This window comes from Echiichthys vipera (genome assembly GCF_963691815.1).
Source record: "Echiichthys vipera genome assembly, chromosome: 8".
Taxonomy (NCBI): domain Eukaryota; kingdom Metazoa; phylum Chordata; class Actinopteri; order Perciformes; family Trachinidae; genus Echiichthys; species Echiichthys vipera.
In genome coordinates, this window is record NC_139833.1 from 10,674,861 (window position 1) to 10,693,572 (window position 18,712).

Here is an 18,712-nt window from a genome sequence, read left to right on the forward strand (position 1 = left end):
TTGTGCTGCAATTTACCACCTCACTGCCTTCTATCATAGCTCGGCTGCAGACAGCAAATTGTGGAGTACTGCTGGCAACGCTTAAACCAAGCCTACAAACCATAGAGCGGTCATTTGGTGTGAGAGATCAAAACAGAAAGAACAAGATGGTGATACAGACAGCCGATACACTGAAAACTGTGCGCCCCATATATTCTAAGATGGATGAGTAGGTTGTTTAATGGACTGTAGGCAAGTTTTAAACTTACACAGCAAACAGGAAAACAGTCATTTCAGAAGTAAAGAACATAACTGCCTTTCCTGTAAAAAGTATCGAGTGTGATTGGGGAGTTGACAGTTAAAAGCAGAAAAAGTGTCTCAGAGAAAAGAAAGGAGAGAAAAAGAGAGTTATCAGAGCACAGGCTGGCAAGATGGTGGACGCGGGAGAAAATGTATTAGCTGTGTATCATTTTGAGAGTCTCTGTCTCCCTGTGTCTTTCATGCAGAGCCACGGAGGGGGAAAGCGACGGAGGCAGGGACGGGGGCGGGGGACTGATGGGCATCAGGCTCTTCAGAGGATGTGGGGACGCTGTCGGGGGAAGAGAGGAGATGGGTGCCAGGGCGCTCCCTTTCTTTCCATCCAACACTATCTGTGATCGGTTTGCCAGGCTGGGTTCCTTCCTGATGCTAAATTCATGCTCGTTTTCGTTGTCCGAGCTGCAGTCGCTCAGATCTGTAATCTCCAGATCTGAGTCTGACTCTGGGTCCTGCTTCACCCCTCCTCTCCTCTCCGTGGGGCTCGACTGGCCTGTCCCAGTGCCGGCTGCCAGGCCGACCGCTCCCAGCCCCAGACTCAGCCCGGTGGCCAGAGGACTGGCCTCCACCCTTTCCCTTTCCGCCAGTGTTGCCCCGTTGCCAATGTCCGTCCGACCCATTGACAGGCTCCCGGGGTAGGGTGGCAGGCACAGTCTGAGCGGCTGACCACCCGCCGTGCCGTTTGTCCCTCCGGTTTGCCCCGCTGCTCCCCTCTCACCCCCACCTGCCTCCCCTGGGGGGAGCAGGGAAGAGAAGGGGTGAGGCAGCTGGGAAAGGCTGCTCTGCAAAGGGTTTGGGTAAAACTGGGAGGGGTAGAGGGAGCCAGGGGGTAGTTTGGGGCAGTTATTGAGAGAGAAGGCCCCTGGGAGGTAAGGGTTGAAGCCCCAGGGGTAGTCAAAGGGTGGGTTGCGAGGGTAAGGGCCCAGCAGGGACGGGGGTTTGGTGTAGCACTGAGCACCTAGGACAGAGAAAATCCAGAGATGGAGGTTAGCTCTCAGAAGGGCCAAAGGTTTCTTGACATACAACATCCAAGAATGTTCACTAATTATGCTCATCGGTATTAGCAATTCTAATCAGAAGCCACAGGGGCCAATTCTGGCACGGCTGCTTTCAACAAAAAAAAAACCTGATGGTTCATTTATGCATGCCAGTACTGAGTAGTACACCCAATTCACAGTGAAAGCCAGATGTGAACACGGAGATTCTGCACTGCAGTGAAAAATTAACATCTAATTGAGCAGAGGTTACATCTTCCAAACCTTGTATTATGTATTTTTGTATGTTGAAAAAGGAGACGGGCTGCCACTGTCACACTCCATCACAGAGGTGACAGCCACCTTGTTGAAAAATGTAGCTGAGAAATAATAAAGAATGCATCAGCCGCCTGGTCTGTGTACTTCCAGAGGTTAAGTCTGTGACAGAAAGGTAAAACTGCCCATGTCCTGTCCCCACAATGTTTTCACATATCATTGTATCATTTCAGATTAAGCAAAGCCCTTATGATGTAGCAAATTAAACTTGTCACCGTGTTTGAATTCAATTCCTTGTGTGCATCACTTCATAACTGAAAAAGTGGGTAAATTTGAGGTGATGCTGGAATTCAATTTTAATGAACAAACAAAAGCATTGCCTTTCCACCTACTGTACTTCCTTCCAACTGACAACCAACTCAGAGATTCTCTCTCTCTCTCTCTCTCTCTCTCTCTCTCTGCTGCACCCTCCACCTCTCTCAGTCTTTCTCACTCTCTCTCTCTTTCACTTTGTTATTTACTATGCAGGGCTAATTTGACAGTGGTGAAGTCTCTGCGTGCTGGGCCAGGAGTAGCTGGCAGACACATGAATATTGAATCAGTCAGGCAGGCCTCACTTGCTTATGAAAACACAGTAATGGGCGCCCACAGGCCACAAACTGAAGCCTGCACCCTCAATTAGGGCCTTCCTGCCTGGGAAGGGATTAGGACAGCAGGGACACATGGGAGGGAGAGGAGAGTGAGAAGGGAAGAAGGGGGGAATAGGACCTGAGGACAAACAGAGTGGGGAAGGAGGAGGGGGGCAGGTTGTGTGATGAGGAGTGCGTGTGTGTGTGTGATGAGGAGTGCATGTGTGTGTGTGTGTGTGTGTGTGTGTGAGAGAGAGAGTACATCTGTTTACTTTCTATCTCTGCACATTCGCACACATTCTGATGCACATATAGAGCGTGCAGAAGTACAAACAAAGGCAGATGCATTAACGCATGTATATTGACAATTAGGCAAACGTACACGAATCTGCATTGCATTCTTTGACGCTCGCAAGCAGAGAAAAAAGAGGAGAAACGCGGAGAATCACGCTGAAAAAAAAAGATGGATGATTTTATCCCGCCTTCAACTTGTTTCTTACCTCTGCTGAAATGAATAATTCACAAGCTAACCTGGCCTTTCTCACCTGAAGCACTGCCTCACTCCGGGCTGCGATGGGACAGCCATCTCTCTTATTTCCTTTAACAATAAATGCTCATGCCTCCCCATATCCTCATTCCTCTCCCTGCTCTCCTCTTTCCCTCTACCTTCGCCTCCTCCCTTTGTTTAAGAAGGTCTGTTTTCTGCCTATACAGCCTCATGCACCCTCTGTACAAGCTTTCTCCCTGTGAAAAAAGGCTTTGTCTCTGAGAAAGATTCCTATTTTTGCACCTTTTCCCTAACTTTCATGAGCTCACCTGAACTGAGGAAGGGGAATGCATCCAGTCTCAGCTTGTCTCCTTCGGGCCCTGGTGCTGCGGCCCCTCTATCAAACAGGGACGTCCCCCTGCCGGAGTCTGGCAAACGAGGAAACAGGGACTGTATTGCCTGAGTAAAAAAGAAGGGGAGAAAAAAAACAAGAGAGTGGAAAATTAATTAAATTTGATTAACAGCACACATATTTCTACAAATCCACCCTGATGGCGCTGGTGTGTGTTGCGATGTGAAGTCATATGTTGACAGCGGCACCCTGCAGAGTGTGAAGCAAACAGTGACAGAGTCGCAGCAAGGACAGGATAAAAAGGGCTGTCGTGGGACTCGGGGGTAAAAAAGGAGGTAGGAGGACGCAGAGGCTCAGAGGCTCAAAGGCAGGAAGAGTACAGAGTCAAATGTAGACCAGCGATTAAGACTGTGGGCACAAAGGATAAATGACGAGTAGAGAGGGGGATTGTGGGCCTTCGTCCTGCGTGAAGGGACACAGGACGAATAGGACTGAGATCTGAGAGAAAGACATCCATTCAGGACGTAGGGCAGCTGTGTGTGTTAGTGTGTGTGTGTGTGTGTGTGTGTGTGTGTGTGTGTGTGTGTGTGTGTGTGTGTGTGTGTGTGTGTGTGTGTGTGTGTGTGTGCATTTTTGTCTGTGTAAAATACGTGAAGGAGAAGGAGGCAAGGTAAAATAAATGGAACAGTTGAATCTCAGGAATCAAGGGGACAAAGGGGGGATTTTTTCCCCCTAGCAGGACTTTGGATCAATAAGTATCTGTCACCCCGCAGCCCCAAGTTTGAAAGGCGAGACTGTACTCCCAAGCTGCGAGATCTGCGTTGCTTAACAAACCGCATTAATGACCCGCCATTGATCTGATCTGACGCGACCCCGTTTCTTTCTATTTCTTTCATTTTCAATCGATGACAGATGGATACGCCATCGGAGACGGGGATGAGAGAAGGAGGGGATAATGTCTTCTTTTGTTTTAAGGACAAGTTTAAACCGCCCCCCCTCCGCTGTCTCCTTCAGAGTCTGTGTCTCCTTATCCCGTCTTAAGGAGAGCGCAGGCAAATGATGGATGAGTCTCTCTTACTGTACTTTCAAGCTACGCACACTTTCTAGGACATTAGTTGTTAAAAAATAAAATAATCTGCACGCATGCAAGTTAAAAAATACTTCTCTACAATTTGAGCAGCTATATCCATAATGTAGTGTAGACCTTTAAATTGAGTTGTTCATTGTATTATTTTTACTAAATATATCATCACCCACAAGCCATAACACTGCTTCTCAACTAAATTAGGACATTTTTCTTTCTGTTCTGATACCGTTTATCTCCGTAAAAATTTTACAATCTCTCTGGGCAAATAATAAGTATGCTATTACGATCACTATCGGAGACAGTGAATAAAAGATAGACAAGATGATTACCACTCATTCTCTTGTAAAAAGCGAACACACAGCAGGGGCCTGAGAAATACAACAGCAAAATCACTAGAGAAATGGATTTCAGTTACCTGAATTAAATCACTACTAATAAAAAATTAAGGAGTAGATTAGGGTGTCTTGCTATTTCTGTCTTTTTTCTTTGTATCAGTTTTGAATGTGTGTTGTCTTTAAATGCCATTTATATTACCTGATTTAGAGACACACTGAATCAAGGAGTTAAATATGATCATAGTTTAGATTTCAGTTTGTTTCATATACTCAAATGTGTCAGACTTTACATTTCTATATGATTTACACTTCATTATATGCATATTCATCTTACAAAATAAATCCCTTTCCCAATCCAACCCACTCCCAGTTCCCTCTTCCTACCCTTCGTACCTCTGGGCTGCAGTCTGGTGCGGTGGAGCCCCCGTTGAAGTGGTTCTGGGCCAGAAAGAAGGGAGAGTTGGCCATGTCCAGGATGGGGTAGTTCACCAACACGACCTTACTGAAGTTAAACTTGTAGGTGAAACGCTTCCCTTTGGTTTTGTGCAAAATGCGCTTGTTGTAGTAATACCTGCGAAGGAGGAGGGGGAGGAGGAGGAGAGGATATCGAAGGAGGGATGGAGGGTGGATAAAAGAAAAAGGAAGAGGAAAAGGTAAAGAGGAGGGAAGGATTAATATAATGCTCGCATCAAGGTTTTACGTCTCATTGCTAACAGAAACCAAAGAGTAAACAACTTCAGCGCTGCAGGACAAGAGCTATGCTGATTTCCCACTGTTTTTATTCATCTCCTCCTTAGTCAAATCAATTCATGTCTGACTACCTTGATTCAATACAATAAGGTTCTTTAAAGGGAAATTTTATTCAGCTGTTAAAAAAAAAGCCAGAAAGCAGAATCCCTTTGAGCCTCAGAGGCCCGTAACATATAGTCAACATTAAAACAGAAACCACAAAAGAAAATTCTCCTTTCAACATGCACAAGATTAAATCAATTCAAAAATAATACGGGTTCTAGATTATAGCATAATATGATATGGATTATGGCATTAAAATAAATGAAAAGACATTATCATGATCCTGAAAAAAAAATTGGTGTCTTATAGTTCGAAACCAAGTGGATTTCAACTAAAAACTACGCACTTAATTGTCACTGTTGAAGTGAAAGTAATTCACAACATTTTAGGATTCGGACTCTGAGACATGACACCCAGCCCAAGTGATGCGTCAGTGTTAATGACTCTGAGAAGCTGCCACCAACAAGAGGAGTCTCCATGGAAACGACCCCAGGTGTCTCCCGCTGGGCTTGTAGAGCCGTCGTCATGCCTGCTTCCTGTGCCACCCACTGAGGTGTCACAATGTACAGTCTGCCAGGATGCAAGGTTGATCAACAGTAAAGGCAGAACATGGAGCCATCTGGCTCAGGTAAAGGAGCTGAGTGCTCAGGTGGGGAAGCACGGGGGAGGGGTATCCTGCAAATTGAAAAACCCGCAAATGTTTTGTCGCGGGATAGAAGTTTAAAATTTCGGACGCCATTTATTTGCACGCTTAGATTTCTTTGTTTGTGTGACCACCAAATACAGAGTGCATTTGACAACCTCAGCATTAAATACTGGTGAGCAACGCCTCATTATGCAGACGCACGATACGGACTAACACAGCAGCCATGTTTCCACGGTGGTTGCGCCCAGTGCAAAGATGTGTACGTGTTTTGCTTTGCGTGGCAATTGTGCCGTGGCCCTTAATTGAGCAATTAAGTGAGGCTAATTAAGAAGGCTAATTGTGGCCCCAGCCAATTCATAACAATTAGACTCCGACGACAGCCCCCATTAACAAGAGGCCAAAGGAAAGCAGAGGGAGGGGGGTGGTGTAGGGGATCTAGTCAGGGTAGTGTGTATTTGCATAAGAAAACTGTGCGTGAGGTTGGGGGAGTAAACTGCTGAACGTATGGAATGTGAACGGTTTCGTTTTAATCACTGTCGGCAAGTTCGGTGCCGAGCAGTTTCCCTGTTCTTCACTCTGAAGAAGAAGTGCGAGCAATTTCAGACTGGGGCTTAATTTTGAAATCCCTATTGAATTTTTTATTTGGCAGCTCAATGTTGAACTTTCCATTAGGATGTCCACAGATAAGGAGAAATTGAGGGTATTGACGTTCTCCGGGAAAAAGTCCCACCTTTATCTTTCCATTTAACCAACATGAAAAAGAGAGACGTAAGTGAGGATTCAGCCGGACAAGAGTAAACAATTTATGTAAACCGCGGGGTGATAAACATCTTGATTTATCTGATACCAACAGTGTTATTGCTTGACATTCAACACATCTGGTACAAACACATACCTCAGTGCCCTGCTCAGCTTGTCATAGTTCATGTGAGGTTTGCATTTCCTTAGCCCCCACAGCCGAGCCACCTCATCTGGATCCTTGATGACAAACTCTCCGTAGTCCCCCTGCCATGCGATCACCCCCTGATACTCCTCTTTCTGCAGCAGCTCCAGGATGAAGTGCCACAGCTGGATCTGTCTGGACCCGGGGCTCGACTCTGGTTTGTATGCCCAGTCTGGGAAGGCGATCCCTGGGCAGAACGAGCAGGAAAGAGGGGAGGATGAGGTTAGGGCCTGTCATTTGTCCTGCTGCTTGCCGGGGGGGATCGCTGTCTGAATGACTGATGAGTGATGGAGGTGAGGGATGATGTGTTTAATATCACAGCACGAGCCTTGAGCAATGTTAGTCTGCGCTAATGCCCTCTAGTCTCAACAGATTGGTCAGTGGGATGATGACAGCTCGCTGGGAGAGATCTGATTGATGCTGCTCGGGCCTGAATTCTAAAAGCCGACTGTATGCACATCATAGATGGAGTTAAGCAGCTCTCTGACTCATCCCAAAGTGAATCTGGCACTAACTAGCCTTGTAAAAACATTAGATATACAACCAATTACTACCAGAATTTGTTTACCAACGTGCGTGTGTATGGTTAATTTTTTTTAAATAGCTGAAAGTTTGAGATGAATTTGAACATGTAACACTTTGATTTTCATGATGATGGTTATGTTTTCTCATACACTCAATTCACACACGTGACCTGGGTCTAGATTTAGAGGTGGATGGAAGATGTCTGCACATGCGTGAGAAGTTTTGCATGACTTTAGGCAAACCTAGTCAACAAAGAAATTATACCCCTTGCATGAGCTTGACGGTGGGACTGACCTGGCGTCCAGAGGGCGGGCACCGGGGGGAGCAGCAGATCACTGACGCAGTTGCAGTCCATACCTCCACAACACCTGGAACAAAACAAAGAGAAGGCACAGAAGGACAAAGTCAGTACATGATTACTTGACCTTTGCATGTGAATGTGTACACACTGAGAAATAAAAAAACAGAGGAAAGACTTTTCATAGAGAAATGTTTGCTAAAGCTAGACACACAACTACCCAGCAGGTTTATTTCAGTAAGTAGAAGTTGAAGAGTGCAAACTTTGTTGAAGATATTGCATAAGGGTCTAAGGGCGTAATGGAGTCCAAAAACATACCTTTAAATCGATGTGAAATATGGCAAGGTTATGTTTCATATGTCTTCGGTAGAGATCAGGTGTTTGATGGATGTGATGTTGTGTGGCCACCTGAGGCTGTGTCTGATGCAACATGGTGGACATCCCTAAAGTGCATTTATGAACAGGAGGAATTAAATAGACTTTTGAAAACCAAGTTAAAGTTGAGCCACATTACACATTAAAAATAGGACATTTTAATATATAATATGGCTTGGCTAGTCCTTGGTGGAGTTTTTAAATTAAAAACTACACAATAAATCAAAGATCTATATGTGCAACGTTATGTTCAGGTGCAGACGGTTTAATGGTCTACTAGATTTATATGAATGAGAAACACCTCTCAGTATAACGCAATACAATTCAACAGCACCTGTTGTGCAATGTAACTAAACACTCAAGTACTTAATTCAAGTACAATTATGAGGTAGCTGTGCTTCATTTGAGTATTTCCCATTTGCTTTACTTCTACTCCATTACATCTCAGAAGGAAATATTGTACCTTTAACTCCTTACTTTAAGTTAGGCTAGTTACTTTGCAGATTCAGGCTATTAACACAAAATATAACAAACTAATGAATTACGATCTATTCTTTTTAAAAGTTAAGCCTAGCTCCATTATTTATCAGCCGCAATCCTAAAGTAACGTACACATTAATGCATCACTCATTATAATCCAAGAATATAATGTTCTGAATAATGTGCAATTTTACTTTTGGTACTTTAGGTATATTTTGATGCTAATACTTTTGTACTTTTACTGTAAAGTAAAGATTAAAATCGAGAACTTTTACTTACAGAATATTTCTACACTGTGGTATTACTATTTTTCTTTTTCTTAAGTAAAAGACCTGAGCGCTTCTCCCACCACTGAACAGCACCACAGACTAAAGCCCCCAAAATGACCAGAAAGTTGAATCAATAGATCTCTTCAAACATTATAGCCGTCACGAAGGAAGGATTTATTGCAGGACTGTTACATAGCTGCATTTAATAAACTGTTAATGGAGTGTATAAAATAGCACAAAAAGGAAATTCTCAAGTGCAAGTACCTGAAGAATTGCATGGTACTTGAGTAAATGTACTTGTTTAGATTCCACCTACGGTAATTATGGTTGTTTGTATATCATATTTGAGAAAAGAGAAATTCAATTCAGGTTATATTATGCCACCATTTGTAATAAATAAAATTTCTCCTTAAAACAATAACTGACTCAAATCTTTAATAATGGAGATAATGTAGTTTTTCTTTTAAAAGTGTCAACTTGCACCATTCGGTTTTACCACTGAGCACCACGCCTGCGATCGCACCACAGGTGTGCATGCTGTAACTGTTGATTGTAAATCCTTTTTATATGCGAACAGGTGATGTGAACACACCCTAAACAACAATGTGTGCATTTAATGACAGCGAATAATGATATTGTCTCCTAAAGAAATGCATATAGACGTCTGCTGACAGAAGAAGAAGGTAAGGAGATTTCAGTGTTTCCGTGACGAGCGGGGGGACTGTGGGACGGGGTCTAGTTTGGATATCACAGTTTCATCAGGGTTGTTTTACAAAGCTCAGATGGAAGAGATGCCCTGCTGCTACACTGGTATCTTTAATGCTGGCCTCCCTATCTCTCCCTTCACTCTCTGCCTCTATTTAATTATGCTCTGTGAATTTTGGATTTTCCCTCCAGCATTGAAATGGAACGTGAATTATTAAGGTGTGTTTGTATAAATTATTATTGCTAACTCCAGGCATTTCTCTCTCTCTCACTCTCCCTCTGACCGACTCTCTCGCTCGCTCGCTCGCTCTCACCCTGCTTCTAGCCTTTGGATTGTGGCCCCTCTCGCTCTCTCCTCCCTCTCTTCATCTTTCTTGTTTTCAAGCCGCTCCTTCTGTCTTCAAATATAGAGCCGACATTCATCCTATATCACTCACGTTTTCTTTCTTTCTTTCTTTCTTTCCATATCATTCACGGTATGATTTCTTATTTTTCGCTTCTTTCTATCGGCCTCATCTCTGACTGCACTCGCTTCTTCCATAATGAGTCAAAGTTATCACCAGGGTTCAAATAAAAGCTATGTCTTCGCTAAAAAAGCTCCTCATTTTCAGGCAGGATTTTTCCACAAAACTACTACAACATTATTCTGTAGCCTGTTAGATCGTTTTGTATTCAGTGTACCAGTGGCCTTGGCACAATTACACGCGGCTCTCTTTCAAAACGTGCGTCCTTCCATTGATATAACCCGTAGATCTGACTGAAGGCCTCAGCGGAGACTGGTATGAGTCTTTAAAAAATAAGATATTCTTTGTGTTCGAGGTAGTAATCTATAAGTTTCCTCTTCCCTGTGGGCTACAGGTCATCAATACTGCATCATCTGTTTTTCATTTGCCATATTCTCGTGGTCCAAAGCACATATAAGCTTGTCTCCTCCGAGGATAATATATATGTGTGCTCCTATCTGTCGGGGTCTCTCCGGCTACCTCTCATACCACCTACACACAGCCTACATCTATATCCATCCTCCCTTTTCATATCCAACAGTGTAACTATACAGGTGAATCCTCCTTTCCTCTTTCCCACCTCCTTTCTATTCACACACACCTATCCACTGTCTGCTCCCCCACCCCACCCATCTCCTTTTCTCTCCTGCTCTGTGTGTTTTGCTTCGGCGCAGTAATTTTCCGTTTGATTTCGGAGGTAATGCATTTTTTACAAATCAAAGAGGAAGCCAGGCAGCCCCCCCTCCCTCCCCCCTCCTCCTCCTACCTCCCTGCCCTCCCTCTCTCCTCCTCCACTCCCTCCCCAGTCTCTCGTTCTCGGCCCCCTCGGCCCCCCAGGCCAGAGAGGAGATAAAGGAGCCCCCATCATTTCCTTGTTAGTTTTGATTTGGGCAGCACAGGGCTTTCAAGTTCCCCCCATCACCCCCAGAAACATTATAACTAGCAGCCCAGGGAATACTGTTCCTCATACGCACACACTCTCACACACACACACACGCACGCATGCACAGACTGTCAGATACAAACGCTCACAGATTGTAATGGGTTGTACATGCACAGTAAACACACAGTCTCAAGCAGATACGCCACAAATACACAGGTATTCAGGTATCGCGCACACACACACACACACACACAGAGAGAGAGAGAAGCCGCACACAAAATAAGACATGGAGCCCATAGATATTGACTGAATCAATATAAACACACTAACACACATCTCACTGAGCTGAAAGAGAGAATGCACTTTGTTTACTGAAGATGGTACTGATTGAGCACAAAGATATGCGCAGACAAAAACCCAAATGCAACACAGAGCGACTGTGGACACAACAGTCAAAAACAAAGGACCTCTCTCCCCACAAAAGGCCACCTATAAAAACCCAGTCTGGATGATGGATCACATAGTTACCTGTAACAATGGTAAATTCATACAATAGGGGCAGCAAGTTACTGTGCACAGTCGCATGTTGACAATAGCACCTTCAGCGCTCGCAGTAAACCTCCGTTGTGTAGACCGACACTTGCTTTTACCAAACATTCCTGCTGCAAACCCTCTGGTGTGTTGATAAGTCCGAGGCTTTTGGATAATTCAGTCAGTTGAAAGAGCCTGCTGGTTTTAAAGGACAGTTTCCCCTGTTTGTTTAGGGATTCACACACTTGCAGTTGGGTCAAGGCTGAAAGGTTACTGTGCTTTTGCATGATTTCCAAACAACCACACGTTACATCCCAGAACGGCCAAATAAGTGCATCTTTAAAAATCATCTATAACCCTGCAATAAGTGTTTGTTTTTCTGGCCTTGTGGGACCAGCCGCTTATGTACACATCCAGCAGACACAGAGGAGCATCAGCATCCATTTGGAGCTGTGTTTCTGGCCACTTCGTACAATGTAAATCCAATATTCACTCCCTTTTAGCTTTGTTTTCTCTCCACCAACCCCTGAGCAAAGTGTTTGGCTTTTTAGCTGCTGAATGTTCCACTTACTTCATGAGCTCGCTGATAACTTAGTCCATCTCCCTGTCGATAATTTCTGGGCAGGTCGCAGTTGGTTTTTTAAAGCTTCTTCACACCCATCATAAAGCTGAGGGGAACTGAAGAGTCAGATGATAGTTGTTCATCACTACATGAACCCTTTCACATTGTGTTTAGTCTTTTGATCCTTTCTCAGTTTAAAAAGATTGATAACAGCAGCTTTAAACTCCCTTTTCTTTTGTCCTTTTTCTTGATTTTATAAATTTTGTAATTTTCACTCTGTGTCTCCTTGTTCTTATTTATTCTGATTAAAAGCAATGCACTTATAATTCATATATAACCCATGTAATTGTGAGCCAGGGCGTGCAGGGCCGCCTAAGGAGGACGTCAGGTAACGTATAAAGAGCGTCAAAGTCCGTGTCGTGAGGAGGTCGGATGGAAGAATGGCTTAAACTCACACTCAGGAGACTGCTGTTCAAGTGAAAGTCAAGGTTGACTTATTTTGAACCCAAAACACAAACTTTTCCAAAACCTTTCCAAGTAGTGTTCTGCACTGCAGTGGCTTGCTTAAGCACACTGTTGCTGGACATTTGTAGGCTAATGTGCAAAAAAAAATATGCGTAACTTTTCAGAAAATATCATACAAACCGTTGTATGAGGATAATGCTTCGCTTATTTCTCCTTTCTTTCGCCTGTAAAGTACTTCGTAGCTTCTTTTTTTGAGTCACGTATTTATTAATTAGATTCTTGCTGATTGGAATAAACCTGCTGAGATAATAGAAGAAGAAGGAATCCTTATTAACTGTGCGAATAATTAGGATAAGGTCAGGTTTGAGAGTCTTATAAAACTATGTGGAAAGTCATTTGACGGTAGAAGTGCCCTTGGAGAGAGCAGACCTCCGCCAAGGCCACGCCCTACGTCGCAATGTTAACAAAAGTGATGAGTAATTAATGTCACTTAAGGGGTTCTTCCCTGGCCCAAGCTGCGCCCTTCCATCAAGTTTTATGGAAATTGGTTCAGTTGTTTTTCTGTTATCCTGCTGATAAACAAACCTTGACGAAGGTAATGAGGATCATACTTTGACGAATTTGATGCTTTTCGGCTGTTTAGAAGAGAGCCGTGTGTGGATGTACATTTGGAAGATAATATCTTGTTCCCAAACAGGACTGACGGCTACACACTGACGCAAGTTTGCAAAAAGGTTGGTAATCTACAGGACCAAGCCTGTCAGCAGAACTGTTACACTTTTGGAACCGGGGGTTAGTAGGCCACTGACGGGAGTGAAAAGGAAACAATGTGTGGAATACACTGTGATACCAGCTATGTTTTGAAATTCTGCGGAGTGACTGGGGTAGAGGGAGGAAGGGGGGCAGCCTGACATTCAGGCAACATTATATCTCCAGTGCTGTCTAAAGAAGGAAAGAGTGATGGGTCGCGATATAAAAAGATAGAAAAATATGAGAGGCATGAAGAGTCTGGCCTCCCCGCTTTCTTTTTCCACTAGATGAAACAGGCTCTGAACATCTGTCTCATCTTCCCTTTTTTTTGGTTGCCCCTGAAAAAGGCCCAAACTGAACCCTCTCTCTCTCCCTTTCTCTATACTTGCCTCTCTCCTGCTATCTCTGTCTTTCCCTCTCTCTCTGTTCCACTCCCTGGTTAGCTCTGACACACTGGTCAGCCTCAGGGTGGAAGAACAGAGGGACTGTGCTATGGGTTTGTTAGAGGAGATGGAAAGAAGGAGAGAGGAGAAACAAGGAGGAGGGGAGAGAGAGAGAGGAGAGAGAAGGAGGAGGGGGGAGAGTTGGTCAGGAAGAGGGGAAAAGAACCTGTCCATCCAAATGAAAAAGAGAAAAGTCAACGCTGAATCTAATTGTATCAGTGGCCTATAGTTCTTCTGATTTAACTAAATCCCTCATCTGAATAATTGCTCATAAATAAAGAATAATGAATGATTTATTTTACATGTTTTAAATATTTTACCTACATCAAAACAAACAGCATAATTCAGATAAGTAATATACTTGTGCATATCCACAAAATTCAACAGTTAGCTTCCACTTATACATAAATACATAAGAGTGGTTCTCCCATAATGTGAGTATGAGACAGAAGTGATAATACATGTTTGTATGAAACCCTTAAGACTCACTCAGTGAAAGCAAAACACAATCTTCTTAACTTTAAGCTCCCCTGAGACTTAACCAATTAGTCTTGTCCTTGCAGTCCTTTCCCTTTTTATGTAATATGATGTAAAAATTTGATATTTTTTTGTGGGACATTCTCGATTAAAAAAAAAGTTTAATTATGCATGGATGTAGTTTGAGATTAAATATTATATTGCTCAATTTTCGGTCACATGCTTGTCTTTTTAATATCTTGGGACCGTGTCAGAAAGAAGTGTTCCCCATACCTAAATTAACAATGATTGCATGAAAACACTATGAAACAATTTTGTACATTGTTTAAGAGTCAAAGAGCTGAATACAGTAACTATATCACGGCCATATTGCAACTTTAGCTGCAGCTGAATTTCCACGTTTGCTCCTTTGTGCCTTGAGCTCTGTATACCCTGTAGGTAGTGCGTCATACTGTCATATGAAAGAGTGCGAATTCAGTGTGACGCTGTAATGGGAACAGACAGCAGTGCAGCACTGTCAGTGTATTTAACCAAGATGTATAGTTACAGGAGAACTGAGCCTCTGTGACTCTGCTTGTTCTCCCACAGAGCACACACTACTCTACACACACTGCAGGGGCAACGCTCAAACCCACCGTAAGACAGAACCGCCAAACAGTGAAATTCAGTTTGAAACATTTGCTGTGTCCCAAATCACACACTTCCACCCTCAAAAAGGCCAGTTTGAGGGTGGAAGTGCGTTCACGCCGGAAGTCGGTAAAGTGCAGTGTACTGCGTTTATCCGATCCCGCACTCAAAAACAGCCAAACCGTTAAGTGTGGGTCGATGGACACTCCACAGCCTCAATCGCCGCCATTTTGTCTACGTAGCCGAGGAGGCGAGAAGGCGAGACTCAATTCCAACTGGAAAATGGCGAGAAAACAGCGGGTCAACAACTAGATTCACTTTATAAATGTAAAAAGAGAATCACAAGGATTGTTGGCGGTGTGCTGAGTCAGAAGAGTTGTTGGAAAAGCTTTTTGAAAACACACAGAAGAAGAAGAAGAAATACGATCGTCATTTCCGGTAAGTGCGGGGCAGCAGTGTGGGATTTAAGACAGCACTTACTGGGGGAACTGCACTGATGGTGTCAGTACATAGGGCACACAGTGCACGGATGTCAGTGCACCCACTGCAGTGTGTGATTTGGGACACAGTGCAGTGTATAGTGACTGTGAGACCAATGTGATGTTTAAGTGGGAAATCAGGGAGAGGGGGGAGAAAATTGTTTTTTTCCTGCAATAAACTTCATTGGTACGATAACAGACCTCTGCTTCAAGGCTTACAGAATAGGGCTGGAGTTATATTATATTTTTCTTCATGACAACAACAACCGTTCATTAATTCCTACTGAAGCTGTCTACCTTTAGCAATATACTTAACAAGCTAAGACATTTCTTAAGACAGCTGATCATGAAGGGACTATTCTCAGTTGCGGAGACATTCGGTGAGCACCAGTCACTCATTGCACTAGTGTGGCACAGTTATGTGTTTTAACAGGCTGATGGGGGGTCAGATGGATGGAGTCGACACAGATGTACTTGTTAATAGGACCAAGTCATGGCTGGAGTTGTTGACAATACCAAATATATTGAATATCACCAGCTGTGTGGAGAAGTTTCAGAGCTCTAATGATGCAGTCAGGTGAAGTTGAGACAGTTCAGGTCATAAATAGGCTACTAAATAAGGAAAACTGTTTTTTCTTAGGCTTTCATAAAAGGTGGAGAACTCCAACAAGTTTAAGGTGAGCAGCAGAGATGAGGATGTGAGCGCGTGAAACGGTATTAGTGCGGTGGGCTGTGGCACGCCGGCCTTAAGAAAATCAGGAAAAGAAGGGGAAAAGGATGAAGAAAAAAGTATCAATCGATAGGGTTAAATTATTCATCGTCATTAATTATCGATCGCTCTCCGCTGCCGGCTCGTCCGCCTCGCGCCAGAGTTGAAAGGAGGGAAAGCGCGCTTTATTAAAACCGGCTCGAGCCTCATTGTTTCATGTCCCGCGGCAAAGAAAAAGCTCGAGTTTGGCTCTGCCCGCGCCAGAAAACACACACACACACACACACACACACACACACACACACACACACACACACACACACACACACACACACACACACACACACACACACACACACACACACACACACACACACACACACACACACACACACACACACACACACACACACACACCTCCCTCTTTTACGTTCTCCTTCTCTCTCTCTCTCTCTCTCTCTCTCCCACCTCCCTCTCTCTCCGGACGCGCGGGAGGAGCTTTGGGGAGCCTCGCGCGGTGTTCACGGGGCGGCTGTGTCTCGCGTGGATCGATGAGGGATCAATGGCTCGCGCTGACTAATAGCCAGAGAGCGCCTTTGATCTCGCGGCTGAGAGATCAAAACCTGCGCGAGAGGGAAGAGAAATAGGAAAAGAAACTGCGCCGGCGAGCTGACCTTCACTCACACACACGCACGCACACACACACATGCGCGCGCGCGTTTAAGCAAAACCCACGTAGGATACGCACGCGCACAGCTTTTAGGAATTTGACTGCAGGATATCCTACCAGCAAACAAACTATGAGAGATGCATTACTAACCAAACTGCGGGTGAATATGCATTGGACACATTTGGAATAATAACCAGTGTGTAGGCTATGACAGTGATCTTTCACACTTTTCACACACACACACGCACACACACAGCATGCGCGCGCACACACACCACCTCGCTTCCTAGTCCAAGTTGTTGCTTTTGATTTTGACTTCCTCAGACAAGGTGCTACAGCGAGAACAAGGAAACCATCTGTTGTTTCCAGCGAGCAGATGAGTGTCCTATGGGCTCAACTTCACGCCTATAGAGACCGCAGAGGTGTGTGCGTGAACGTGCGCGTGAGTGTGTGCACGCTTCCGATGTCTGGAAAAGAGCAGCTTTAAAGAGGCAAAACACTTGCCCTAAAATAGAGCTGAGCTTGTTTAGAAGGAGAAAGCAGGTTGCTAACAACAACTAAAAAACTTGAAGAGGAAACCGTAAATGTATAGAAGTCCCTTCAGTGCATTTAGTGATAGTAATAATGCTAAAGAGGTTTAAGGTTAATTTACTTCCACATACTGTATAATTAGTGTTCTGTTTAGGGCGCTGGAGACCATGGGACCTCTTTAACAGCTCAATATTATCTTGATACTTTCTACTGAATTGCTTTCATGAGGACCGCTTCTTGACATAATTTGGAAGTGGTGACATTCTTTGTCCGTGAATTACTTTTTTTGCAAACACATTTAACATATATTTAATCATGCATAACCCATACAACAAATAAATGCATTAGAATTATGGACATTTCTATATTTAGTCCTTTTATGTGTATGTACGTGAATAAAGGGAAGAAGAAAAGAGAAAAACAGGATTAGTATTATTACTCCGGGACCCCAAACAAATAGAGTCAATTTCAACAGAACACAAGGATTAATAGTGTCCTTATTCATCACCAAGAGCCACAACATAATCCCTTGCAAACAGTATCTTGTTTTCCACACTTTTACCTGAGGAAAAACACTCTCTCTCTCTCTCTTTCTCTCTACTCATCCTCATCATGCTATCTCTATCTCTCTCTTTATCCCCCAATTCACCCACCCTCCCCTCCTCTCTGGTCAGTGAGTTACTCTCTCTATCGCTCTCACTTCCCGAATTAACCACTCAAGAAGTCACCACCGACTCAATCAATAGCTCATACATAAACCCTGCTATAATCGCTCCCCCAGCCTGTCTGTCTGCCCACTCCCTCTCCTCTCCTCACCCTTGCCTTACCCCCTCTCACTGACACTCTTTTTCCTCTCCTCCTGTGTCCCACTGTTTGTCTCCGTCCTGTCCTTGTCTGATTATTTTAGACTCTCTCCTCTCATATAAAAACATCAAACCGTCATAAACACAAAAGGGGGTAATCATGAGTCTTCTTCTTGAATCTGTAAAAGTCCTCACGGCTGTGCTCGTGCAGCCTGTGCAACTTCTCAAAGATGAGAAGTGTCAGGGTTTAAAAAACAAAACAACAACAACTAATTATATTAAATACATTATTCTTTAAGTGGCAAAAAGTTGCAGCCCATGTGAGCACATGACCGAGACCTATCCCTAAACTTAACCAAAATAGTATAAACCTCTACATTTCTCCACAATAAATCACACTTATTTTGCACTTATTTATTATGTGCTTTTAGTAACTCTCAATCTGCCGCTTTTGTTGTTTTTAGTTTGCTTTACAGACACAATTATAAAAGATGTATAAAAGACAACATAGAACCATAGATCTATGAAGTCTTGTGCTTGTTTCTGTTCTTATCCCTCGTGTTTACACAGTGTATCAAACTTCATAAAGACTGAGACAGGGTTTCAATGTGCGGCATTAGCAAAACAAAGAGGAAACTAAAAAGTTTAATTGTATGAACAAATATCTGCTAAACCTCTCTGACTCAGGGACAAAATGAGGCACATGCAACCCCCATTGCTGCAAGGACACAGCGACTTAAAGAGACAACATTTAAAGTGACATTGAAGTCACGTGAAATTGGTGACACCTACATCATCTTGAATCACTCTTT

General features: G+C 43.7%; 1 protein-coding gene across 1 annotated transcript; it reads right to left on the bottom strand.

Annotated features, from left to right (window-relative positions):
* Positions 1–434: 434 nt before the first annotated feature.
* On the bottom strand, positions 435–7,695 carry erfl1 (Ets2 repressor factor like 1; the record flags this gene model as incomplete). The annotated part of the gene is made up of 5 exons (XM_083918799.1): positions 435–1,252; positions 2,990–3,119; positions 4,828–5,005; positions 6,768–7,002; positions 7,635–7,695. 5 exons carry the CDS (start codon positions 7,693–7,695, stop codon positions 435–437), a joined length of 1,422 nt encoding a protein of 473 aa, XP_083774925.1.
* Positions 7,696–18,712: the final 11,017 nt, after the last annotated feature.